The sequence below is a fragment of the Saccopteryx leptura genome, chromosome 1 (assembly GCF_036850995.1).
Source record: "Saccopteryx leptura isolate mSacLep1 chromosome 1, mSacLep1_pri_phased_curated, whole genome shotgun sequence".
Lineage (NCBI taxonomy): Eukaryota > Metazoa > Chordata > Mammalia > Chiroptera > Emballonuridae > Saccopteryx > Saccopteryx leptura.
In genome coordinates this window covers 4131861-4158303 of record NC_089503.1, presented here as the reverse complement: position 1 = coordinate 4158303, position 26443 = coordinate 4131861, and the positions used below count along the sequence as shown (strand labels likewise).

General features: G+C 57.6%; 1 protein-coding gene across 1 annotated transcript in view; it reads right to left on the bottom strand.

The window, feature by feature from the left end:
* Nucleotides 1-2477: 2477 nt before the first annotated feature.
* The window catches only part of SHANK2 (SH3 and multiple ankyrin repeat domains 2), a 428650-nt gene continuing 404684 nt past the window's right edge, over nt 2478-26443 (bottom strand). Inside the window, exons 26-30 of the mRNA XM_066359996.1 lie at nt 21132-21262; nt 20682-20793; nt 19881-19901; nt 16158-18561; nt 2478-6333 (exon numbers count right to left, since the gene is read on the bottom strand). Coding sequence (XP_066216093.1) covers nt 5763-6333; nt 16158-18561; nt 19881-19901; nt 20682-20793; nt 21132-21262 — 3239 coding nt within the window. The 3' untranslated portion in view covers nt 2478-5762. The remainder of the gene's footprint in view (nt 6334-16157; nt 18562-19880; nt 19902-20681; nt 20794-21131; nt 21263-26443) is intronic.

Here is a 26443-nt window from a genome sequence, read left to right as displayed (position 1 = left end):
TGTGTCTCACATGGCTCAGGGCTCAGCTGCCCGTCTGTCCTGCCCAGGGGCTGTGATCAGTGCTGCAGGTCACCCCTGCCTCTTGGACACACACAGGCGGCAGCAGCACGTGAAATGGGAAACCCTAGGTATGTCTTCCTAACCACTCGCTTCAGAGTCTCAGGTTATTGGTAACACTCCCTGGCTGAAACAAGAAGTCCGAGTGCCCAGTTCACTGCCCTTGGACTGGCAGCCGGGAGAAGCTCTGACAGTCGGTGAGGAACGCAGGCACAGGGTGGCTCCTTGCTCCCTTCAGACATGTTTGGAGAAGAGCCCAGACATGCGAGTAATCAGCACGTGTGTCTGCCGAGCCTCTGGAAAGGTCAGCGCCTGCTCGCGGAGGGGTCCCGGGAAGATGGGGCTGTACTGCTGGCCGGGCCCAGCGTCTGCCCTTCCACTGTTGCTGTGGTCGTTCTCGTCCCATGGGCAGAGTGGCAGGTCCTGACCGGCTTGCTACACTGCAGACTGATCTGGGATGCCCCGGGCTGCTCAGGGAAGCCTACCGGTTCATCTCCAGGGCGCGGAGCACAGTAGCCTCGCGGTGAGAGTTACCTGATGGCATCGTACAGCGTTTTTTTTTCATAAAAGAAAAACAGACTATGTACTGTACTCCTTCAATTTAGGAAAAATGGAAATGGTTCTTCTGGGATGCTTGGCCTCTATCACTAAAATCAAACATTTTGATTATTTTTAACAAAATGTGAGAACAAACAATACTGCCAGCTTCAATCAGCATTAACCACAGGGACCACTAGGGGGCGACACAACACCAGGAAGCAGGTCTGACAGCCCGGACTCCGGGCAGAGCGACCTTTCTCTTTTTCATGGAAATTCTCAAACACGTTTTGTATTTTAACTAAATGAAAATACTGAAAGTGATATAGTAGAGAGCACTTTTAATGGAAAATTAATTGATAACACAATCTTATTTCAATTTCTTTTTATTTTTTTTAACTTAAACGACTGTGTCTGTCCACAGTCTTAGGATGAGAAAGGCTCCAGAGTCATGGCTAGGTCTTCTCAACATTTCATTTCTCGGATCGTTTTTGACTTTACGATGTGCATTGATATGGGCTTCCCAGTTCAGAAAACAAGGCACTAGAACTATTGTATCAGCTACATTAATACATTGAAGATATATTTATCCTCTCATTAAATATACAGCATTTGAATACAGCATGGTTTTTATGCAGATCAGGTTCAAAACACCCAAGGCACACACTTGATTTTTTCCTTTGTTTTCTGTGTTTATTTGAAGGCTCATATGAAAGTTTCAGAGTTGTTATAGACAGAGTTCCCGAGTAGAAGCAGCGGACAGTGGTTTTGTGGTTTTAAACATGAAACAGCAGAGACTGTGGGAGGTTGAAACACGTTACAGGAACAATGAAGAAAATCACCGATACAGTGTGGATTAAAAATGGAAGTGATCAGCTCTGTTGAAGGCTGAGAAACCAGTTTGGAAAGGACCCGATTCCCCCCCAAAGCACAGGCAGTGCTGTACACATGCAGCTGCGGTGGTCACACCCAGCCACTGTGGGGTCGTCACCGACTTGGCGTGTAGGTGGGTCTCTACAGATACGCAAAGACAGTTCAGCTCACTGGTTATTAAAATGCCTCAAAGTACAAGTAAAAGAAAAAACCTTCCAATACACTTTTTTTTTTCTTAACAAGACAAGCTGATACATTTATCTACGAGGAGAGGCCTGGAGGAAAACCAAGGTGAAGTTGCGGTGGAGATCGGGTAAAGCCACCGAGACAAGAGGACTCGGGGGAAGGTGGACGAGAGAAGGGACGAGGGATGGGACTTTCCATGAATACAGAAGCGATGGCTGCCGTGCCGATGAAGAACGGCCAGAGAGAGACAGGTGTTCACCGCTGAGGCCGAGCAGAGGCTCACTAAGTTGAAGAGACTCGGCAGCGGGAGGGATGGCCCAGGTCTTCTGGCTCAGCTCTTTGCCCAGGCCCTAGTCCTGCATGCTTACCAGAACTTAGCGTCGTGTCAACCGGAGAGGCTGCCGGGCTCTGCAGCCCTCAGGGCCTGACAGCTGGGAGGCGGGCTGTGGGTGTGGGGGAGGCCTGGGCCCCCGGAGACCCAGTCTGGGCACCTTCCCTGACACCCCTGCTTCTGTTTCAAAACAAAAGGAAGCCAGCCTTGCTCCGCGGTGACAGCAGTGCGTGCAGATGGCCACGTCGACACTTGCACAGTGCTGAAATAAAACACATTTCCCTCTAGACAGAGACCCCTTTGAGGAAATGGAACTGAGGCAGCCTGGCTCGATGAAGGGGGCGTTTTCACTCTGGTCAGCTTTGTAGAGGTAAAGTGGCCGTGACGTTTAAGTCGCCAGCATTAGATTGCAAGTTCGGCAACTTTCTGCTTGTTTAACTCAGACAGTGATCACTGTTTGCAATCAGAACCACAACCTTAGTGCAATAGTATATTTATTTTGTACAGTAATTTGGTTGCCATACAAGAGATTTAAGGATTGGGAGAAAGTGCAAATTACAGGAGCTTGTTTTTGTTTTTAATAAAGTCTAAAAATAAAAGCACAAAAGTAACAGTAACAGATAATGTGAACACATTACACAAACTATAGTGTGGAACAAATTAGTTTCTAAAAACCAAAAAAACCCCCCAAAACAAAACTTAATGGAAAAAGATCAGTATGTGTGGCCCACACAAAATGAGTCGTTGCCAGATCACCCAGGTAATGCCTGCTCGCTCAGTAACTCAGGGAGAAAAAAAATCACCGTTTTATTAACTAAAGTACCACAAATAATTCACTTTGTGATATGTAAAGTTCGGCAAATCAACAGTCACATGAATCATTTTTATATTTTATGAAATTAACTTAAAATGTGCACAGACACCTTCGAGAAGGTGCCTTGGCAGGTATTCATAATTTACATTTTGAGAGATTTTGGTTCTGTATACACAATATTACAGAAACTAGGCATGTAAATGCAATTTATTTAAATTACAGTATATAACAAAAGTTGATAGTAAAACCTGGAATAGTATTAACATGATCCTCCGGAGCAGTTTGACATCGTTCACCATTAGGAGGGTGTGGCGTAGGGCCTGGTCCTAACGTGTCCCGAGGGGAGAACAGTGGGCGGCGACTGGAATGAGGAGCTATTGCTTTCTGTAGCAGAATCACCGAATGGAGCTAGAGACGGGTTCGTTTTGGCAATACGTGTTTCTTGTGTTGGGCAGTGTAGGTGCCAGCAGGCCCTGACTTTGCTGTGGTCAGACAGTGTAAGAACAGCGAGCTCCGCGCTCTTCCGTCTCAGCCTGCTTGTTTGGGTGAGCTGCGTGTGGCCTGCAGTGTCTTAAAGAAAGGTACAGCCAGCGCTCACTGACCGGATGGCTACCAGAGTCCAACAACCCTAAAGCTGCCAAGTTGGGACGGGTCACTCTCTGCCTGTGGTTTCCTTCCCCGCGTCCTGTCTAGACTGTGGCACTGAGCACAGAGGGGGCCCCGGCAGCAGAGGAAAAGAGCCGTGAGAAGTGTGCGCTGACGGCATGTGCATGTCACCACGTGGAAGACAGAACGGCCAGACCACCGCCGTGACGCTCCCTGGACCGTTGGCAGCCTCTGCAGCCGCCCAGCGCACCTTAGCTGCCAACTTCTCTTGATGGAAAAAGTGAAAGCACACGGAAGCAAAGCGTCTGAATCGTCCATCGACTCCAAGCTGGACCGGGTCGTTCGGATGCAAAGACTGACCTGCAGAAGGTTTTGGAACAGGTGAAGTCCAAAACTTGGTTTCCAATTCAGGGGCATGTGGCTGGAAAAATGTGTGTGTGCGCACGCGTGTGTTTCAGAAACTGCTGCATTATAAATTGTAACCACTTTTGAAGAAAGAATTGTCCTTCAGTGACGAAGTTCTAGCAAAGATAGAAAATGTAACACAGCTCTGCTGGTTTAGATGCATCCAAATAAGGTTGATTTAAAAAGGTCATACTTTTATAATTATTCCACAGAAACAGTGTTGTGAACTCACAAAGTTGTTTTCTTTCACTTTCCAGCACTGAAGTAGCACAGGGCTGCCTGGTAGACCAGCCGCTTTATTTTCTTAAAATATTGTGCTTATAAACTATCTGTACAACTAAACTTGCGGTGAAGAAAGACTGTAAATAGCTAAGTTTTACGTGTTCATTCTAGAGCTGTCCCAGACCTAATCAGACACTTGTGAGCGTAAAAGAAAACAGGAAAAGAAACCATGTTTTTATAATTAGAGATGGGCTAGGCTAGTTCTGAAATCATAATAAAAGCCCCAAAACCTGACATTCGAGTTTCTTCCAAATGTGAGAGAATGTGCCAGAAGCCTGCCTGGAGGTTCTGCGGCCCGTGCTACTGGCGACCTCCCTTGGAAATCAGAGGTATTGTTGAGAGGGGCACGCCAGGGAAAGGGGTGGGGCAGGCGCACAGGCCAGGGGCCGCCCTGGGTCTCCACTCGCCGCTCTCACCCTCGCCGGCAGCCCCTCCTGTTCTCAGCCCGGGTCCTGCCAGACCCTCTGGGTTCTCAGAAACCCTGTTGAACTGTTAAGACAAGCTGGTGGGACGCTCAGGGAGCAAGGGGGAAAGGCCCGCAGTGCCGTTTCCCCCGGCCTCAGAGAGCGGAAGGGCTGTCTCAGCAGAGATGCTGGCTTGCCCTGGCTGGGCTCAGGACCAAGGCCTCTGCGCCCACCGAGCCCCCGGCCAAGGGGCCGGCTCACAGGCAGAAACACGTGCCCGACGCTGACCTTACACCTTGTCCTTCGTGCCAAAGCGGATGCTCACCTGCTCTGCTCTTGGCAGAATTCAATACTTCCGACTAAAAGAAAGTCTGAAAGGCAGAGAACTCCTCCTCGCAGCCCCGGTGGGCTGAGCCCTGGCAGGGAGCTGCTTGTCCTGGAGCCCGGACCCAGGCAGCTGCACACCGGCTGGGTCCCCTGGCCAGGTCTCCCCTCCTCGGAGTCGTGACCTTGTGCTTTGACTAACTCCACGTGACATCTGTTTGGCCACTTTGGAATTATGCTAATCGATTTGCAGAAATAAAGAAAGACAGCCGAGCAAAGCTGGTCACGACCCTGACCACATTCCCACCACTGCCAAGACCGTCGGAGCCAAAGAACCGAGGCTGTGCATCGCGGGAGGAGACGGGGAAGACCACTGAGAAGGACGTTTCTCTACCTCTCAGGCCCGCGAGGGGGGCGCTGGACGAACACGCTGGGCCTCTCACTGCCAGCACAGTACAGAAAAGACAGGAGCAAGTGAGCTCTTAGTGCCGGCCGCGAGGCCACAGGCTGAGGAAGGGCCCTGAGCTGGGCCCGGGGCGAGCGCCCAGAAAGCAGAGGAGGGAGGCCGCAGGAGGTATCTGGACACTGGTGTCTGCCGGCAAGAGCCAGGACCCCACGCGAATCGACGGGGAGGCTTGGACCCGGCGGAGTGAGGTCACCTGCATGCGGGAGGCAAGCTGTGAATCTTCCCAAGCTAGAAACACTCCCTCCCCTTGGCCCTTGGTGGAGAGAAATAGACTAAAGAGACCCACAGACAGCCAGGGAGTTCCGAAGCCTTTGCTCAGCCACGCCATAGACACACTCAGCATTTCTCTGGGTACCAGGAGACAAACCCATGAAATGGGGTTGGTGATCACAGATCTTGCTTGGCCATCCAAACATTTCAGTATAAGCCCATCTCTACTTATAACAAGAAGTCTGTAAAGGTCAAGAGCAGCCACCCTTATCTGTCCAGCAGCTGTTTCAAAGCCCTTTCTATGTTCATTCTGTGTCCAACTCGAGTCACCCCAAGATCTATTAGGTCTTCCTTCTGAAGATTTGGTAAGTGACTGCCATCGATCTCATTGTCCATGAAGGTCTCTTTATGTTCACCCAAGTTTAGACTTTCCAGCCAATCCGCCACGTCTGGTTTAGTCCACAGGTGGACAGGCTTAGTTGTAAAAGGCTTATTTGAGATTGGCTGTTGCAGTATAGAGGGAGATGGCGACCGGCTGCGTCCCGCGGGGTTCAAGCCAAACAGGTCCCCGGAAGGGGGCTGGCTTGGAAGGCTAAAGACCTCGGAGAGGGTGGGGGAAGGGGAGGCAGCAGCGGCAGAGAGAGGGGCAGGCAGCATCTCCTTGCTCATCTCTGTTGGCGAGACCACAGGGCTTGGGGCACGCCTCGTTCCTGCGGTCCTGCTTTCACAGTCTGCGGGCCGGCTCTGCAGGGTGATGGGCTGCGAGGTCCCGGGGCGGACCGTGAAGGTGACCGTCGCGCTCCGCGTCCCTGAGACAGTGCTCACGACCTCTGGGCCTCTGAAACAGCAACGAGAGAGAAAACCGTCACAAGGCAGGTCACAGAGCAGGTCAGCAGGGTGCAGGCGACCGAGGAAGGGGTGCCGGCACCCAGGCCACACCAGAGCGTCTAGTGGGAGCTGCACTGGCAGTGAGCAGTGACTTGCCATGCCAGGACTGGGGCAGGGAGACAGGAGCAGGAGGCGGAGTTTGAGGACACACCAACGCACACAGGCAGCCCCCACCCGCGCCTCGGCTGGGAAGCTGGCTGATGTCCTGCGCTGGGGGAGCATGCAGGGCAGTGAGGCACTAGGGGCTCGCTGGACGGCACGCAGACAGGGCCGGGAGGGGGTCCCACTCCCTGGTGGGACAGGGCCAGGAGCAGGGCCTGCTCCCCGGTGGGCCACGTCTTGTGCCGTCAGCAGCACTGCTGGGAGAGTGACACCGTGGGCCTTCACGTCAGCAAGTGGAAGGACGAGTGCCCTGGTGCCTGCCAGGCTTGCCTCCTGGTGAAAAGGCCAAGTGCAGGGAAGGCCCAGCTGCACCAAGTGGAAGCCCCGCAGAGACTTGGGGACCCTTAGGTGTGAAGAAATCCACCAAACCAGAGAACAGGGAGTATTTGTCAGGCTCAGTGTGTGGGGACCCAGGGTGCATGGGCTGTGCCACTGTGCTGCAGAGCGTGGGGGCGGCTCCTGGCACAGCCCCCGCGAAGGCGGCGAGGGGCTCCCTGGCAGGAGGCACAGCCCTTACCCACAGGCGGAAAGGAGGCCCCATGCCCGTCCTGCCCTGGAGCTGGCACGGGGCAGACTCAGCTCTTCTAGGCCCAGCCCTTCCTGGTGTCAGGGAGACGGCGGGGCGGCTCCTGAGGGCAGAGGCTGCTTCTCAGTCCCGAGCTGTGTCTGATCCTCTGCTCACCTGCACAGAGGTGGTCTTTCCTAGGCAGTGCCCTCACGGGCCACGGCAGGCTGGCCAGCCACACACAGAAGGGATGTGCCCCCGCCTTGTGCTCACCTCTGCTGTCCCCAGACTGAAGGCATGTCCATCCCACCCCGGGAAAGCCACAGCCACTAGGCATGTAGCAGGAGGAGGGCTCATTCACATGCAGGTGGACAGACCACCTGCCCCTTCTGGAAGGAGCCATCCTACCATGGGTCCCTCTTCAGGATCTGGACGTGAGGTGTATGTTGAAATCCTGCTCTGGCCCTGGCCGGTTGGCTCAGTGGTAGAGCATTGGCCTGGCGTGCAGGGGACCCGGGTTCGATTCCCAGCCAGGGCACATAGGAGAAGCGCCCATTTGCTTCTCCACCCCCCCCCCCCCCATCCTTCCTCTCTGTCTCCCTCTTCCCCTCTCGCAGTGAGGCTCCATTGGAGCAAAGATGGACCGGGCGATGGGGATGGCTCCTTGGCCTCTGCCCCAGGTGCTAGAGTGGCTCTGGTCGTGGCAGAGCATCGCCCCCTGGTGGGCAGAGCATCGCCCCCTGGTGGGCAGAGCATCGCCCCTGGTGGGCGTGCCGGGTGGATCCCGGTTGGGCGCATGCGGGAGTCTGTCTGACTGTCTCTCCCTGTTTCCAGCTTCAGAAAAATACAAAAATACAAAAAAAAAAAAAAAAAAAAAAAAGAAATTCTGCTCCGCCAGACGGCAGTGCGACGTGTTTTAGTTTAGGGTCTTGCGCCTCTCTGCATGTGGCGGGCTCGCCTCCTGAATGGTGGGAGTGTTCTATAGAGCAGGGCGGGCTGCACAGCTGCTGATGCATGACTGGCAGTGAGGACGCTGGGCCACTGTCTGAGGGGAAGGGTCAAGGACGGGAGAGGGGCTTTTTAGTGATGGCAGTGAGCTGGAGGTGGGCTCAGCTGGCCTGCTCTATCTTTTGTTGCTCCTATCTTTCTGTGCCACTGCTGTCTTTTTGGGTAAAATCACCAGTTTCCTGGGTCCCTAAGCCTTGTGACAGTTCCCTACTCGATGGCAGTCACTGTCACTCCAGGTGTGGAATATTCTAGGTTTGAGGGGGCAGTGGCAGGTCTCGGGAGAGACCCGTGCGGGGACTCAGGCTTGATCTTGTCATGAGGAGAAGCGTTTCCAGGTGCAGGTGAATACTCTGGGCCGGGGACAACTGTCTACCCACAGCATCCTCACATGCAGCTTTTTGGAGGACCGGGTGGGCAGGGTGAGATTTGTTTGGAATAAGCTCCCTGCCCAGAACCTGGGGGGAAGTGCTGGCTCCTGGTTACACTGGTGTAGTGGTTATACCAATATACTGAGGCTGCCTGTGTGCAGCCCCAGGTGAGACTGAGGGTGACCCCTGCACTGTTGCAGCCTCAGTTACTCAAAGTCAAGACTGGGAGCCCTCCTGAGCTTCAGGGCTTCTCATGCAGGAGACCCCAGTTCCTGAGAGAGGTGGGCTGTGGACACAGCAAGGGCCAGAAACCTGCACGTGCTGGTGCTCATAGGCCCAGCGACCCCTCCAGTTCCATCGTGGGCAAAGCTGGAACAGGAGGGAGTACTGTGGACGGCCTTCAGGGTGGCCTGGCCCCTCCCCATCTGCCTCTCAGCTATGGGATGCCTCTGTTTTGGGGAAGACTCATTTGTTCCACTTTGATACAATTAAGCTCACATGAGCGAAATAAAATCCTGAATCACTGTTAAGCCACTCCATGCAGAAGTGATCCGAGTTGTTGACTAGGGCTGAGTACCTTTGGGAACAGAGACGGTTTTGTCGAGTGGGTAAACATCGTCCGAGAACACACTGCTCAGGGGAGCGGTGCCCTGGAGCAACACTCCAGGGCGCTCTCTCTAACGAGGACTCTGTGGCCACTGCGTGGTGACCCTGTGCAGTCGTCCCCTGGAGTGAGGACAGGTGTCAGCGCCACCCTTCCTGTGGAAATAGTCCAACCATCCCCACGTGGTGGGCATATTTCTAAAGGAAGGTGCTGAGGGGAGCTGTGTGTTGTCAGAAGCAAAGAGAAGGCTCTCCAAACACATCGGCGGGCAGTGAGGAGGAGAGACAGCACACACCAGAGGTCAAGAGCATCTCTGCAGGCGGCACTTACTTCTGTTCAGCACGACCCTCTTCTGTCAACACCCATCATGGGAGCAAATGAAAATGACAGAATGGAATAGCTTGAGACAACACTGCAAGATCAATTAAAAAAAAAGACGCTTGTTTTGATGGAGGAAATGAAAGCAGTGGTGTGGACGCTGGCTGAGAAGCTGTCCGTGCCTCCCTTTCCAGCCCGAGGGAGGCAGAGCGGGCAGTCCACGTAACTGCCCAGAGGGAGGACCAGCATGGACATCACTTTCATATTTGAAATGGGAAATTGACAACCCTGCCTCCTTCAGTTTGGGATAATGTGAATATACAGAACACCACCACCCAGGAAAGGGCTACAACAGAGCAAACAGCCATTGGAGTGACGTTTCCCCCGCTCCAGGCGCTCCGAGAGCCAGCTGATAGCCCTGCCTGGGGCTGAGCTGCCCTGGCGTCTGCAGCTCAGGGAGGATGAATCAACATCCCTGGAGGGAGGGTCCCCCGGGTTTGACTGCTCTGCTTCACATCCACACCACAGGACGAGGGCCGGCAGCGAATTCTGGGGGTTGTCGGGTCTGGCCACGTGCCCGGGGCCTGCCCACACACCTGCAGGATGTTGCTGTGGGAAGGACCGCCAGAGTTTGCCAAGCCGGGTGAGGCCTGCCCTGGGCTGGCCTGTCCTGCCTCCCCCTCAGCCATTTGATTTACTCCGCGCCTCACACTGATGCTCATCGCCCGATCCCCTGGTTGCTGAGATCCTTATGTTGCTAAGCAACCCTGGGTTCCTGGGTGGAGCACAGGAATCTGCTGCCCTGATTTAGAACAGACGCATACACTGGCACACACCCTCTCCTGGACACCATGCGCTAGCCTGCCTTGCACAGCAAACCCATGTGCGAACAGTTCAAGACTGCGAGCTGACTGACAGGACATTACCCATCAGCACACAGGACCTGGGGCGGGGCTAAGAGTCAGGTGGCCTTTCATTGTGTTTACAAAACCTGTTTGGCTGGGGGATCAGTGTGGGCCAGAGGCCACTTGGTGACTGCGGCTGGCCTGTTCCCTGTGCCTCATGGAGCGGGCCGGGGTTCCCAATCCCGTCAGCACATGGCTCTCAGCCTGCCCCGTGGGCTGCTGCAGTTTCCAGGACATACCCTCTCCTTCTCCTGCTGTTCCATGTCTAGCATCTCAACAGGCAGGGTGTTAATAGGACAGCGAAAGGCGGCCAGGGCGCAGTCTTCTGTCCTCTCTCCAGATCCACGCCAGGGCGCCTCCCCCTTCCGTACACTGACCCAGGCCTCCCAGCCACACATGAGCCCAGCACGCGTGTTCCGTCAGTAACTCGAGTGGATGTTACTAAGCTCACCTGCCAGGTCAGGAAGCTATGGGACCTGACCACGAGCCAGCATTGGGCATGCCAGTGGGTGCAGGTCCTGCCAGGACATCCACGTCCCGGGCGTGGGGAGGGCACTCACTTTTCAGGGGGGATTGTTCACCCCAATACACTTCTGCTGAGTTATCCCAACACCCAAATTTAGAGTTGAGAATGTAGGAACTGGATTTGACATTGGCCATTTGACGAGTGAGGAGGAGAGGCTGCGGTCAGACCAGGCAAGTCTTTTCCAGTGTCCGTCCACACGAAGACCTGCCGAGAGCCAGTCCTGTGGTCCCCTCACGGGGGTCTGCCTGATGACCCACAGCTGCTCGCACAGACATCTCAACATTTCCACAGGTGCCGTGAGAGGACAGACCCGCGGTGACGCTGAGGCCACAAGGCCACCATACAGCGTCTTCTGTCATTGGGCTGGGGCTGGAGTCTGCTCTGGGAGCTGGGCAGAGTTCACTTTCTAACCATTCAAACGGACGTTTTTAAACGAAGAGGCCCTCAGGATTCTGCAGCAGAGAGCGCGCAGACAGCTGGTGGCACCAGCCCGGCGAGGGGCCACACACAATGGCAGCGGGGACCAAAGACCCGCTGAGAACGGCCTGTGCTGAACCTCCAGGCGCCTCTGGGGCCTGGGGATCCCCAGGCCGACTGTCCTCCCCCAAGCCCATGGGTGCCTTCCGAGGCGAAGGCCAGTCTCAGCCTCCGGACTCCGAGGAGAGAGCCAGGGGGAGCGAAGGGGTTCCTAGGGACCCAGCGGTTGCCACGCCCTCTAGACAGAAGCCTGTGGAGGACCCCTCCAAGCTTCCAGGCACTGCTCTGTCTCGCTACGTGGGGGGCTGACAGAGCAGGCTCACCTTGCTTCAGGAATGATGCCTGGTGTCCTGGGTCAGAGCCCCTTGGTTCGTTAAGATGCCTTAAGTCAGGCAAACCACCATGCGCGGAGGTTCCTGACTTGTCTCCAGAGCACGGGCCCTGCTCTTGTGCCTGCACCCCAAGGCAGCCTGCTAACCGGCGACTGACAGCGGCCGGGCAGTCTTCCTGCCCAGCCTGGGCCGCAGCGGAGCCCTCTAACGGCTGCGTCCGAGAACGCAGTCCCGCTCCTCCCACGGCCGCCAGCCCCTCCAGGACCTTGCCGGCCTGCTGCCCTCTCCCCTGGCCGCGCATCAGCACGGAAGCCCTGGCTGGCCTCTGCTCCATGTTCCCGGAGCCTGGCTTTCTGCACAGTGGGCTCCTTCCTGTGTTCCAGGTCTGTTCAGATGTCACTTAGGAGTGGCACGTCCTTCCCGCACACGGCCAGCTCAGCTAGACCCTGTTTCCTCGCAGCACTCGGTGCACTTAGGCTTTGTCTTGTCATTTATTCTCCCCGACAGGAATGCAGTGTGCCATGGGGGAGGGGACCTGTGTGTCGTCTTGTCCAGTGATGAGTCCTGGGGCTCAGCATCATGCATGGCACACGACAGGCGACCAGTAACTCTGTTAGATGCATGATGAAGGACTCACACTGCTCCCAGCCTCTGAGGCCCAGGCCTCTTCAGTCGGGCATCCCTCCCGCAAAGCAGCCCTCGAGGGCTCCTGACCTGTCACCCCAGGCCGTGACGGCACTGTGGCTCCAGGCCCAAGAGCTGAGGGTCCACTTCGCTTCCCAGCCCTGCGCCTGGAAGGAAGACAGAAGTGCTGCACAGTGGGGAGAGTCCCACTCGGCCGACACCTCCAGGCTGTGCAGACCACAGTTTGTAGATCACCGACTGAAAGCAGTTTGCAAAGTGAGATGCACAGTGCAGCTGAAGAACGTTTTTTTTTTTTTCCTTTTTGTGATAGGAACAGACAGGAAGGGAGAGAGATGAGAAGCATCAATTCTTCGCTGTGGCTCCTTAGTTGTTCATTGATTGCTTTCTCATATGTGCCTTGACTTGGGGGTTAGAGCAGAGCAAGTGACCCCTTGCTCAAGCCAGCAACCTTGAGCTCAAGCTGGTGACCTCAGGGTTTCGAACTAGGGTTGTCTGTGTCCCAGTCTGACGCTCTGTTCACTGTGCCACCACCTGGTCAGGCCTGAAGGACATTCTTGCCACTGTAGATCATGCTTGCCGTGTTTGTTCTGATGTGCTGTTGCTGATGCCCACAGTCATCCTCTGGGCTCCGAGTGTCCCAGGCAGGGAAGGGTGGGGCCTGCAGAGTGCCAGGTCCTGTGCCCATGGGCGAGGAGGAGAATCAGCCAGCTGTCACAGAGACTGCGCTCCCTTTAAACCCCAGCTTCTTCCACTGGGATGCAGTTCGATGCTCGCACTCATCAAAGCTAGGGTGCACCCTGGGAAAGGCAGGCCGGGTGCCTGAGGAGCATGTGGCCCGGAGCTGTGCGCACCCCGTCTTAGCAGGTGTTTCAGGTGGGGCCTGAGGCCCCCACACTGTGCACTGAAGGAAATGACTGCATCTTTTTGTCAACATCTGTAACCAAGACCTCTCCAGATTGCGGGAGAGCAGCCAGGGGCAGCAGAAACGCATTCACGGCTCAAGTTCAATCACATGTTTCCAGGTCAGCAAGGGTCTGGTCACTCATTCTTCCTCCCCGTCCTGCCTGGTTCCAGCAGCAAGTGAACACACTTTCGGGTTGTTAGGCCGGAACCTAGGGGTGAAAGGTACTTGAAAAGGTCAAGTCCAGCTGTGGGCTCTGCCCCTCAGTGAGCAGACACTTGGGAGACACGGGCAGAACTGCCCTTTCTTGGGCGATCGGAACGTTTATTGGAACGGGATTTTTACACATTTTACAAGAATGCTTGTCTGTCATTCTAAAGAGCAGAGCCAATTTTCAGTTTTCCCTAGAAAACCTCACTTTTTCTCCCTCAGTAGGCATTCTTTTCATCCAGTTTCTGGTATCATCTTGCCTAAGGCCACTCACTACTCTTAATTTTGATTCATTTAAAGGTAGCTGGAGCCGCCCAGGCAGGCGGTGCCTGGCTGATGATGTTTGGCTCTGTCTCCTCTCTGAACTGGCCAGTGTACAACCTGCCCACCGAGCCACAAGGCAGCAGGCAGCTGAGAGGCCTGTCCACGGGGTGTGCCTGTGGGGGAGGGACACATGCAGTGGGACAGATGCGCCCAGGGTGAGGGGGTGAGCTGTGTTGTACCCTCGGTAGCTCTACCCAGTAGCCCCCACCCTACTTAGTAGATCCCACGTCTACTTAGGGCTTCGCCTGGTGAGGTCATCAGTTAAGTGCCTAAGGACAGTGACTTTCCTGTGTCCTCGGGCCTCCAGGCCGTCCCCTTCCTTGCCTACAATGAGCATTGGCCGAGAGCTGGAAAGACTTGTTCATAGCCTCTGAGTGCTCAGCGGTGCTGCTGACCACCTGGTGGCCACCCTTCTTTATTATCAGTCACTAGGTAAGCAAAGAAAAGACCTCCGCACACCCAGCTGGGCTTAAGGTGAGTCCTGAAGGCCCAAGAGCAGCCCTGTCCTCAGTGGTCAGTCCTGCGGATGTTAAGGTATCTAGCTGCTCCTCTGGGTTCGTCCTGGGTTTCAACAGGAGCTCAGGCTTGGGCCGGAGACAGCGAGATGGCTCCCTGGTTGGGGGTGTGGCGATGCCACCCAGCTGCGCCCGTGGCTGGGGCCTCTGCCCTTGGGTGCGGCGGGAGCAGGGTGCCCAGCACCTGCGGAGTGCTGTGTGGAGGCCAGTGGTGTCTCTGATGCCCGTGCACCGGGTGAGAGGATGACAGACACACCAGAGGGGGCGGTCCTTGGCAACCGAGCATTGGTCGGAGTTTGTCCTACAGCTGCTCTCAAGAGATCAAACAGGACTCTGCCAGGTCACCTGTGCTCTGAGGCCCCTCCCACGTAGGAAATGCGGGCAGGGACGCCCTGCCCTGTGTAACTGAGGACCCGCTCCTGATGAGCGCCCAGAGCTCCTCCATCTGGGATGGAGAGAAACCCAGATGCTGTTGGGTTGGGCCCTGGGCCCCGGGCCCCCTGGGCGTGCTCAGTGAAGCGTGGCTCCTGTCCCAGAATCACCCCCTCGGGCATCCTCCACTCAGACGCTGTAAGGGCTGCAAGGGCGGGGGAGCCCCAGTCAGAAAGCCTCTGCCTGAGTCCCGGCCTGCCTCCTACCAGCTGTGCACAGGGCTGAGCCCTCCGTCTCTGGCTCTGTGTCTCCTGAAAGATGGGTGTCGATGACAGCTGCCCCCTACTCCCCGGTTGTCACAGGTTCATCACCTGTGTAAAGCATTTGGTAAGGCATCTGAACTGTCCTCACATTATAGCAACTGAAGAACTGTATCATTACATAACGAGAAAGGGCTGACTAAACGGGCTGATGAAATTTCCTCAGGACTTCGGAGTCTGATATTTCCAAGTCTGTGGTATTCATATGTGCGTGTGTACGTGCGTCCGCTGGAAGCGGGAGCCTTCACTGCTTCGGCGGGAGGCACTACTGGGACGTCACACTCAGTGAGTGGTCGGCGTCCTGTTGGCAGGTGGCGGGGTGATACTCTCTTAAGGACTGGGAGCCCCCGAGTCGCTTGCCTGCGCCCGCACTGAAAGGGTCCCAGGGAAACCGGAGCTTGCCTGCACCTCGAGCCCTGGCTGCCACCAGACTTCTGATTAATGGACTCGGATGTTTGCATGGGGCCTGCGCCTGCCCAGCAGGGGCAGGAAGACAGACTTCATTAGTCAGAGTGACGGGACCTGCACACACATTGGTGGGAGAGAGAGGACATAGCTGCCCAGGGAGCACTGGCCTGGTGCGTGCCACGGGGAAGGAGCCCGAGAGCTGGGAGGGCCGGGTCATCTGGAAGCCGCAGCCCTGGCGCCCCGGCAGGGCCTCTGGTCGGGTGAGCAAACACCTCAGAGTGGAGCCGGTCCCACTGGCAGTGGCTTCACTGCATGAGACAGAACGGCTGACCGGGACAGCGAGACACCTTTCTTCCTCCAGGCTGGCCCGCTGGCGGGGTCGGACAGGCTGCTGGGGGGAGCGCCTCTCCCGGAACTGACCGCGCAGCGCACGCAGCACCCCCCACCCTAGGCCAGCGGCCCTCGGCCAGTGAGCGACCTCACCCCTGCCCACCACATCCCCACCCTCCCTCCCAGCCTGGTGGAGCACGCTCAGTTTGGGCTTTTCAGCAAGGCATGGGACTGGCCTTTTGGGTGGTCCTGGCAAAGATCTGGATGCAGGTCGAGAGCACAGCCGTGCTCTGGAAGCCACAGTGGGCTGGCTTTGCTTGGCCACACGGGGTCACGAGTCTGTACTCGGGTGCCATCCTGCCGGAAGGAACGGGGCTGCACCCACGCGCCGCGTCCGGGAGAACGAGAAGCGCAACAGAGGCTCCGCGAGCCCCTCTTCACGGCCGCTGTGGCCGCTGCCCAGGCTTCTCTGGGTCACAGCGCCTGGACGTGGCCGAAGAAGGCCCAGTGTGGAGTCTGCATCAGAGCCGCCTGTGGGACTTACCTGGGAGTGAGGCCGGCTGGCTTGGTCCCCGTGGGCGAGTCCAGTCCTTCCCCTGGCTTGGACGATTTCTCTCGGTTCATTTGCTGCAGGATTGAGTTCAACTCGCTGATCACATTTGCCTTTGGGCCCGAGAGGATCGGGCTTCTGACCTCCGGTGCGTCACCCCACAACTTAGAGGTCCTTGGCTGGATCCCCTTCATGGTCCCAGGCTGGACCCCGCCCGGAGGTGGCGGGGGTGCAGGTGGGGGGACCACAAAGCTGTCCACGTCCTCTTCCACTAGCGCGTCTTGATAAAGTGCATTGCTTTTGTGAATGACGGGCTTCATTTTTGGCTTGGGAGGTACAGGGGGCTTGTCAACCGTGAACACTTGCCCGTCTGCATAGACGGTGCAGGTGTCCACGTTCTCCCCGCCTTCGGAGGACAGAGTGGAGATGCTGGACACTGTGGAGATGGTGCTGGTCGTCTCGAGGGGGTGGTCGCTGCCACTCCGGCTGTCCACCTCCTCAATCCCCGAGTCTGTGACAGTGTCGAAGCTCTCGGGGGGTGGCAGGAATGAGGCGGGCAGACAGTTAGAAAGACCGGCCGGCTTCTTACTGTCTGCGGAGTTGGTTGGTTGGCTGGAGTTCAACGAAGGGGATGGGGAAGTGTCATTTTTTTTCTGCTTGACCAAGTCTGTCAGAGCGGGGACGGAAGCGACGCGGTCATCAGGGATATCAAAACTGTTTGCAAATTCCAGGGGAGGAGGCAGGGGTTCTGTGAACACAAAGTCCTCGTCCAGGTCCACGGAAGCCAGTGGGGGGGGAGGGATACGGAATGGCAAGATCACCGCCTCCTCCAGGGAGCCCGCCGCCACCATGGTCCTGCCAGGCGTGGTGGCCGTGGGCTCGGGGCCAGCGGAGATCTGTAAAGCACCTTCGGTTTCAGGAACACCTTCTGGCACCTCCGGCAGCGTGTGGTCTGGCTTGGTTTCCACGTCAGCTTTCTCCTCTTCCTCCAGGAAGTCATCTGGCTTGGGGGTGTCCACCGTGTGCACCATCAGCAGACCCGCCGACTTCTGCTGGGACGTGTCCATGATGTTGATGAGCATGTTCTTCTTGTCGTCGCCCCTCCGGTCCTTGCCCAGGTCACTCTCGTACTTGTTCTCGGTCTCCTGCCGCCGCAGGGCCCCCCGCGCGTTCTGCCTGGGGACTGCAGGGAAGCCTGCCTCCATGCTAGGCCGCATTTTGGTATCAATGTAAAGAGGTTTGTTGAGGTCGGCCTTGGGGGCCTCCCCCTTCGGGCCCTGCTGAGACTCCTTCATGGCGCGGTCCCTCGCGGAAAGGGCCAGGGCCAGGGGGGAGCTGGGGTCCAGCAGCCTCCCTGTGAGAGGGTGGACGTAGTTCTCGGGGCCAGCTGCGCTGCCGCTCTTAGGGAGCACCGCGGGGCTGCCCTCGGGCCCCTTGGCTTTGGACACGGGGTTCGGCAGCCTGCTGGCCTCCCCCTGCGCTCCGGCCTCGCTGCCGCCCACAAAATGGCTCTCTGGCTCCCTGGGCACCGTGCCTGGCGTTGTGGGCGATGCCAGCTGCTCGGCGCCCTCCTCGCCGAAGCCGCCCTCCTCGGGGAACTTGGAGGGCTGCACGCGGGGGGCAGGCGGCCCCAGACCCACGTCCTCGTCCCCCAGGTCCGTGGACAGGAAGGCCGGTGAGTTCCTCCGGGCTTCTAGCCGCTTCTCCCGGTCGCGCACGGCCCCTGCAATGGCGGCGGCGAAGGGGCTGCTGACGGTCAGGCTGTCGTCGGGCCGCAGCGGGCCCAGCGGCTCCGAGGCCTGCGGGTCGATCTCCATGCTGCTGCCCTGGCTGCTCCTCCCGCTGCTGCTGGTGGACGGCTCCTTGACGATGATGGTGGGGATGGGGATGGAGCACGTCTTCTCGGGGCTGTCCTCCACGTTGGACTGCTTCACCAGCATGCCCTTCCGCCGGGCGGGCTTGGCGGGCACGTACACCGCCTTGCTGGCCACCCGCCCCACCTCCGAGTACGGGTTCTCGGGCATCTGGCCCCTCCTGCGGAGGTTGGCCTGGGCGGCGGCCGCCCGGCTGTAGAGGTCGTCGGAGTCCAGCGAGTAGCGGTCCAGCTCCCTGCGGTAGTACAGCCCCTTGTCCCTCATCATGGTGGCCACTGTGTCAGAGCGAGCCGCGGGGGACACCTTGGCAGCGGCATTCTGATTGAACGCGGGCTTGATTGTCCCGTAGACTCTAGGAGTCGGGGACTTGGGGCAGTTGTAGGTGGTGGGGGAAGGTGGAGGGGGGGATGGGGGCACGGACTGCGGTGGGGGAGGGATGTCCTCGGATGTGTCCGGCATGGACAGGCTTCTGGTGAACTTCAGCATCGGAGGGGCCAGGAATTGTCGCTCTTCCTCCGTGATTCCTACAAGGAGAAGACCGGTTTAGTGTGAAGTCAGGCAACGGCAAGCACCCCACTAAGATCCTATGGGTGTGCAGTAGGCCCGCACACTCCTCACACCCACGATGCACACTGTTCGCGGAACACAGCACAAGCTACAGTACTGAGATGATGGGCCCATTCCGAGCCGGAAACAGAGGGAAAGGCAGGCTCTGGGGCTCTGGGTGCTGCTGAGACGTCCCATTTGTGCCACTCAGAGCTGGGCACCGGACCGCTTGGGCTGCGTGCATGTTTGCATCGTGTGTGCACGTGTTGGGGCGTGCTGGGGGCGAGGACTGGATCGAGAAGCAGCACCCTTGAGGGTGAGCCAGGTCCCTGAGGCTGTTTTTAGTGCATTGGTGCCAAGGTAGTCTCACTGCCCACCTGGAGTGAGGGCAGGTTGCACAGGTGGACGGTGCTGCCGTGCTGGCTGGCGGACATGGGAAGTGCCACTGCATGGAGCATTAGCATCCTGCTGTGACCCTGTAATGGTTGCACCCACAGGCACGAACCTATTTTCTGGCATAACTTCTTGTGGCCGTTGAGGGCTTGAGGGTCCTGGACCTTCCTGGGCCTCAGGGAGGCTGGAACTTGGGAGGGGAGCGAGCCCAGAGCCTGCGACCCTGGCCCATGCCAGGAACATGGAGCTGTGTGAACACTTGGCCGCGGCCCCCCACCTGTGAGCTCGCTCTGCAGCGGGGCCCTGGAGGCCCTGTGGCTGTGCTGTGGGGGTGTGGCTTCCCATGGCACGACCAGCCAGGGTCACAGCTTGGCTGACGAGGCACAGCCAGCTCACGTTCCGGGACCTGAGCCAGTGAAGCACGTGGATGTTGGCGGTGAGAGGTGCCGAGGGCGTGTTGTGGCCCTGGCAGGTTGTGTGTGGACAGGGGGAGACTTTCCGACTCTGTTTCCCACAGCCCAAAACACAAAAACATCAACAGAACGCACTCCATGAGACAGGAAGCCACACAGACATGGGCACCGACAAAATCACATATGTCACGTTAGGGGCATGCAGGATTCTCAGAGGTAACAAAATGAGTCACTTCAAAAAAAAATTTCTAGAATGAACTACAGTAACTTATTCCAATGAAAATTTCCATTCGATAAGGGTATTCCAAATTCCACATACTCCTGTGGGAGGGCATTTTGGCATCGGGTGCCAGAGGCCTTCATTGACCATTCGCTACACATTGGTTGCCTGACAATTAATGTTCCCAAGGAGTAACAATTTAAGAATACGCCTTATAGAGTAAACCGGGTTACATTCAGATTACAGATTTCAAACTGGAAGGTTCACTGACCTGATAGAAAGATTCTGCTGTCTGACAGGAGGAAATCAATTGTTATTAACCAGTCAAAGAGCCAGTGACAGCCCGGCGTCTACGCTAGTCTGCGTGGCCCTGAGCCACTGGGAAGGCGAGTTCAGAAACGGCAGATGCGGCCTCTACCATCCCGGTCTTTAGTGACCGCCTCAGACCAGTGACAATGCGGCCACCTCCCCCAGCAGCAGCACCAGGAGGCGACTCCACAACAGCAGTGTTCCCTCCGGCAGACCGGGGCTGCGGCTCACACTTGTCTCTAGATGGCAAGGGTCCACTGGTGTCCAGCAGTGGCCCTGGCCCCTCTGAGAGTCTGCGTGGTAAAGACAACGCTGGGCTATTTCACAAAGGATCTGAAGGTCGCGGTTACCCTGCCTGGGACAGTCCGTAGGAACCAGTGTGACATTAACAAGAGAGGGCAGTAGTTTTTTACAACACACAGGACAGTTTTATTAGACGTCAAGAGCCTGACCCAACCACCCTCCGAAGTGTGTCCGCTGAGCTCACCTCTGAGACACAGTAGTGGCTGCAAGGCAGGGTGACACAGGACCCGCCCACCTGGCTGTGCTGCCCCCCACCCCCCCACCCCCCGCCATGTGGCACGCCCTGCCGGTTTTGCACACGGCTTGGCCGGCAAAGCTGGGGGAACCATGCTGGATTTTGTGTCCAGCGGGCAGACCGCATGCACACCCCGTAGCAGGCAGGCCTGGGGGTCTTTTGGGTACCACTGAGGGGCTCCGAGAGCCCAGGGACAACGTCTGCAGGTGTGGCCATGCTTCTTACCTATTGATTTCTGCCTTCGCATCGTACCTCGAGGGAGGCCCAAGAACGGGCCCTTTGGGCTCCCGGGAACGGTAGGTGTCATCACGGCGATCCCTTGGCGTTCATACACAGACTGCAAACCAGAGGGCTTGGGTGAGGCACCGGGTCTCGGGTAGTGGGTGCCTGTCACACGGCTTCCTGGCCTGCCTTTGGACGCACCTAAGTGTCCAGCTGAGGCCCAAACACTTGTGGGTGCCCCCAGCTTAAGGACAGCTGTGGTCTGAGACCATGGAGAGGCGGGCGGCACTCCTGTGGGGACTGGTCTGGGCTCTGTGTCTGCACAGCACAGAGACTGTGACCTGAGACTGTAAGGGTGGCAGTCTGCACACATGCTCTGCCCTGCCACTGTGGGAGCGGTGCCGGAGGCCTCCCCGCCTCCCCGCCTCCCCGGCTCTGGGCGCAACCACTCACGTTCATGTCCGAGACGGGCGGGAAGCACCGGCTGGTGGGCCGCTGCTTGATGGTGGCCACCCTGGACTCCACGGCCACTGTCTCTGCAGCTCGGGAAGGCTTGGAGGCAGGGACGATCTCGTCGGGTTTATCTGCAGTGTGAGCACAGGGGCACAGGTGTCAGTGGCTGAAGGCTTGAAATGATCAGGGGCGGGGCTCAGGAAAGGGACCACATGCCTCCAGCATGTTAACAGCGTTCAACTGCTCCGGACTCGGACACTGCCAAGCAGGGCTGTCACTGCGATGTGGGGCATGCAGTGCTGCTTTCGCCACGCACGATCCCGGTCCCCAAACCCTCACCCTGGGTGAGGGCACGTGGATGAGACTCAGCCCAACAGCCTCCACCGCAGAGGTCTGGAGCGTCCTAAAAGTTCGTCACTGGAGTCATTGCGCTCATTCTTGGCAGTGTTATCTGAGCCAGCACCTGGACTTGAAGAGCTCATAGGTGTGGTTCCTTTGTGACCAATGGAGTTGCCAGGGCCTGAGGAGCCCGCCCCTTTCACAAGCTCGAGCCCATGCTGCACTGGGAACCTCGCCCTGCCCCCACCCCGCCCCAACAGCAAAAACTTCTCATCTGTGGAAGAGCCAAGGCTAAGTTACTAGCAATCCTTACACATTAAGAATTTAAAAAATTGAAATTTAAACATTAAGTCTGTTTGAAAACTGAATGTTCCATGTCTGAGTTCAGACACTGGTTCTAGTGAGGTTTAAAATGCAGGACCCCCTTTTGCTAAGACCTACAGCATAAGTTCCGGGGGTGGGGTGCCACACAGGCCCCAGCCGCCCTCCTGTCAGGGGCTACTGGGTTAGCATGATGCTTGTGGGAGGTGGGGCCTGGCAGGGGCACCCCACTTGGGATCTCTGGACATACAGTGCTCCCCTGACCACCAGGCCACGCAGAACATTCTGTCCTTGAGCCTTAGGACGTCTCAGTGGTCCTGACCAGTTCCAGGGGTTGGGAATCCTCATCAAACTCAAGCCATGGGAAGGGGCCAGGCCTCTGGAGGGATCTCACTGAGACCCCCAGCTGTGAGGCTGGCTTGAGAGGCAGGGAGTGGGTTAGGATCTCTGGGTACCAAGTTGTTCTTTAAGAACTGTGACTGCTGGTTAGAGCATCATCCCAACATGCTAAGGTTGAGGGTTCGATCCCCGGTCAGGGCACATACAAGAATCAACCAATGACAACATGAATAAGTGGAACAACAAATTGATGTTTCTGTCTCTCTCTCAAAAACAAAAATCCAAAAAAATGACAGCCACTTGTAACCCCCTGGGAAAATCGCCCTAGGGCGGGGGTCGGGAACCTATGACTTACGAGCCAGATATGGCTCTTTTGATGGCTGCATCTGGCTCGCAGACAAATCTTTAATAAAAAAATAACATTAAAAATATAAAGCATTCTCATGTATTACAATCCATTTCCTACTGCTCATGTTCATGGTTGCGGGTGGCTGGAGCCAATCACACCACCAAATTTTTATTGGATAATGCGTAATATACACGGGTCATTGTATGGCTCTCACGGAATTACATATTAACGTGTGGCGTTCATGGCTCTCTCAGCCAAAAAGTTTCCCGACCTCTGCCCTAGGGCCACAGCACCTTCTGAGTTCCCAGACCAGAGGAACTTGGGGAGGAAGGGGGTGTGCCCAGCTAGGGTGGGGACAGGCAGGTGCCCATCAGAGCCACCACAACTTGGCAGGGGCCTGCGATACCCATGGAGGCACTTTCTTGGTTCCTCCCCAACAGAAGCCCGAGTCCAGGCTGAGCCTGGCTGAGGGGCAGCGATCTACAGGTCTGAAGGCTAATCTTGCCCACCTGTTCTTGTTGGCCCTTAGCCTAAGGACGGTGTTTGCACTTTTAAGGCACATTAAGGCAAATGCAGTCCTCAAAACCTAAAACACAACCTGGGCCTTTATGGACAGCACCTGCTGCCCAGGGTCTGACTGCTGTCCCAGTTCACTGGCCACTAGAACTGGGCTGCTCGGGTAGGGGCAGCAGGAAACCCTCCCTCCCCCTGTGACACAGCAGTCCCCACATCCCTCCCTCCCTCCCGTGCTTCTGGAACCTGCAGCGCTCGGGGCTCACTGCCTCCTCCTCTGGTGGGGGGCATTTTCTTCCTCTCACGGAGTTTGGGGGACACTGGTGTCACCCTTCTGGGGGTTGGTGGGGAATGTCCCCAGCTAGTCACTGTCCCCAGCCCCCTTTTTCCTGCTCTTGTGTGCACTGAGCCCCACAAGCAGCTCCGCTCATACCTTCCCAACCCAGCTCCCTCCGCCAGCCAAGCGGTCCCCTTGCTCCCTCAGGTCGGGCCACTTGTCCCCACCACCAGGCCGTACACATCCTCTCCCCCACCCCATGTCCCAGTAATCCGCCTCCTCCAGGAAGCCTTCCCCCTCACACAGCAGGCGGGATTCTCTCCCTGGGATTCCACCTGTTTCTGGGCAGGCCGCTGCCCCCCACCCCAGCGTGCCCCCTCGGAAGGGCCTCGCTCCCCTTAACCGGCACGTGGGTGGCTCAGGGTCCTCTCCCAGCAGCGGGCCAGGTGACACTTGGATGACTTGCTTGGTAAGCCAGCATGCTCTCCAGAAGCCAGACCTCTTTCAGTGGCCATCGGCCTTGCTCCAGCTGAGTGCAGGCTGTTTCTCCGAGGGCAGGGCGCTGGTCTCTCTCTCTCTCTCTCTCTCTCTCTCTCTCTCTCTCTGGAGGGCAGTGGAGCTCAGTCTATAGGTTTGGCTGCTTCAGGCCCCACCCCAGCCCCAGCCCCAGCTCAGTGCCCACCGGAGTTAGTGTGGAGCGACTGGAGTCTGCCACACATGGGGGCGGGGGGGGGGGGCGCTGCAGAGGGACAGCTCTGCTGCACCCTGGCCAGGCCTGGGCCCTCTGCCGGGCAAGGGGCCCAGCACAAGCTGCCGTCCTATGACCTGCGTTAAACTGGCCAGATCTTCACCAGGTGACCGTTCCCAACGTGGACCTCCCGAGCCCGTGTCTCTGCTGCTCTTAACCCGCTGCAGCTGGGGGGTGGCGTAACCCCACCCCCAGCACACCCACGCGGAGCACCACCTGGAATCTTCTCATGCCTGAATACGTGTCACACAGGTAGCACACTGTGATGGTGGGCCCCCGGGCATGGGGCAGGACCCCCAAAACAGGCCTCAAATGACAGGCAGGCCTAGATGAGGCAAAGGCATCCTGGGTCCTAACAGCGGTTCCCCGACCCTGGCGGAAACTCTAAGGGCCTTCATCCTGGTTCTCACGTGGGGTGGGGCGATTCCCACTTTGCAGAGAGAGCAGCTCGGGGTCTGAGATGGCCTTGCAGGTGGCCATCGGGGACCAGGTGGGAGCCTAGGCTTGCGCTGTGGTCACCATCCTCTGCGCCCCCGCCTCAGGCCAAGGTGCTGAGCCGTGGGGGGCAGTGGAGACCTAGGGTTACCCCCAGAATGGTCGGCCCTGTCCAGCTGCCCAAACAGCAGGGGGCAAGTCTGGAGTACCGTTGAAGGTGCATCCCCTGGAGCCACAGCCACTTGGAACATGGACATCCTTGTCATTGGTTTATGCCCTTACCCCCTGTAGGGAAAAACAGCTGGGTTCGTCCTGCTCCCTGCTTTCCCGGCTGCAAGCACTTTGCATCATTAGTGCGTGAGTACGTGGCGGAAAGCCGCTATAAAGTGAAGGGTCCTTTCTCTCTCAGGGTGGATTGCTTGCCCGCCGCCACCACGGGGCAGTCTTCCTGATTGCTTGCCTGCGGCCGGGAGGGGCGATATTCCCACCAGCTCGCCCACTATCGCCAGAAGTGGTTTGTCCCGGCTGGCTGGTGCACCTGCCCGCCTCCGTCGTCCAATAAACGGGAATGGCCCCCGTGCCTTTCTGTCTGTGGGTCTTGTGTGGTCCGCCCAAACCCCGTGGGGTCCGGCCTGGCGTAGTGGGCAGGGCACGGTTCAGACACCCATCTGGAGCTGGCCTTCCACTCGCCCCACCACCCCGAGTGTCCTGGTGAATCAGGGTGTGTGGGAGCACCTTGGTTTGGGGGGAATGATGTCAGGTCCCTTGTTCGCTTCTCTGTGAGAGCCACCGAGGGACCCCCGTGTGCTTCCGGGTAGGGGTCCCGGGCTCCCTGCCGGCTGCTGTCCCGCGGGGAGCCTGCTCAGCACCCCACCTCTGAGGGTTTGTTGACTGCAACATGAGCGCTTCGAAAGAAAGAGGTGAGCACACGGGTTCCTGCTTCTCTTTCTGCGGTGGGAGAATCACTACGCTTCTCTTAGAAAAGCCTGGCGCTGGGTCTCTCCATGTAGGGACTCAGGTGGAGAGGGCGAGTGAGCCCCCCCAGCCTGCAGGCCGCCTTCAAAACTGCCCAATCTCACCTGACCAGGTGGTGGCGCGGCAGATTGCGCATCACCTGGAATGCTGAGGTCCCAGGTTCGGAACGCTGAGGTCGCCAGCTTGAGCGTGGGGTCCCCAGCTCCAGTGTGGGATCATAGACATGACCCCATAGTTGCTGGCTTGAGCCCAAGGTCGCTGACTTGAGCAAGGGGTCACTCACTCTGCTGTAGCCCCCCCCCCCCCCCCCGCCCTGGCACATGTGAGAAAGCAGTCAATGAACAACTAAGGTGTCGCAACTTCCTGTCTTCTCTGTGTGTGTGTGTCTCTCTCTCTTGCTTAAAGTAAAATAAAAAAACAATCTAAAACAAAACAACTGCCGAATGTCAAAAACAATCTAGGAGCAAGTCCATGGAAATGCTGCAGAAGTATCCCCGTTATCGAGACGATGGATGTGACATCCACTGTCTGCAAACTGCAAACCTTCCGCGTGGAGACAAAGGTCCTTGGAAAGGTGGCACGTTCGTCCAGCATGGCTGGGTTGCACACGGCTGGGAACCAGAGCAGGGTGGTGTCCTGCCTGTCACCAGAGTCCCCCAGCCTGCGGAGGACATGCGTCACCCGCCTGCCCCGAGCCCTCCTGAGGGAGAGATCCGCGCTCCGCAGACCGGAGGTCAGGGTGAGGGGACGCAGGGTGGGACTTTCTCCAAAGCACAGCTAAGAGGAGAAGGAAACGCCAGCAGCTCCAGGTGTCAGGACAAGCTGCACCTGCTGGAGGCGGCAGCGGTGGCCGGCTGGCCCGTGCTCTCCCCCCGGCCGACGGCCCCTGCTGGTGCGCTCTCTGATGAGTCTCACGCTTTGCCTTTGGATGTGGCCAGAGGTGCCGGTACTCCCGGGGTCCAGGGGGAGCCGGTCCTGCCAGCGCTGGCCTGGCCTCTGCCCCGAGCTGCCCTGGG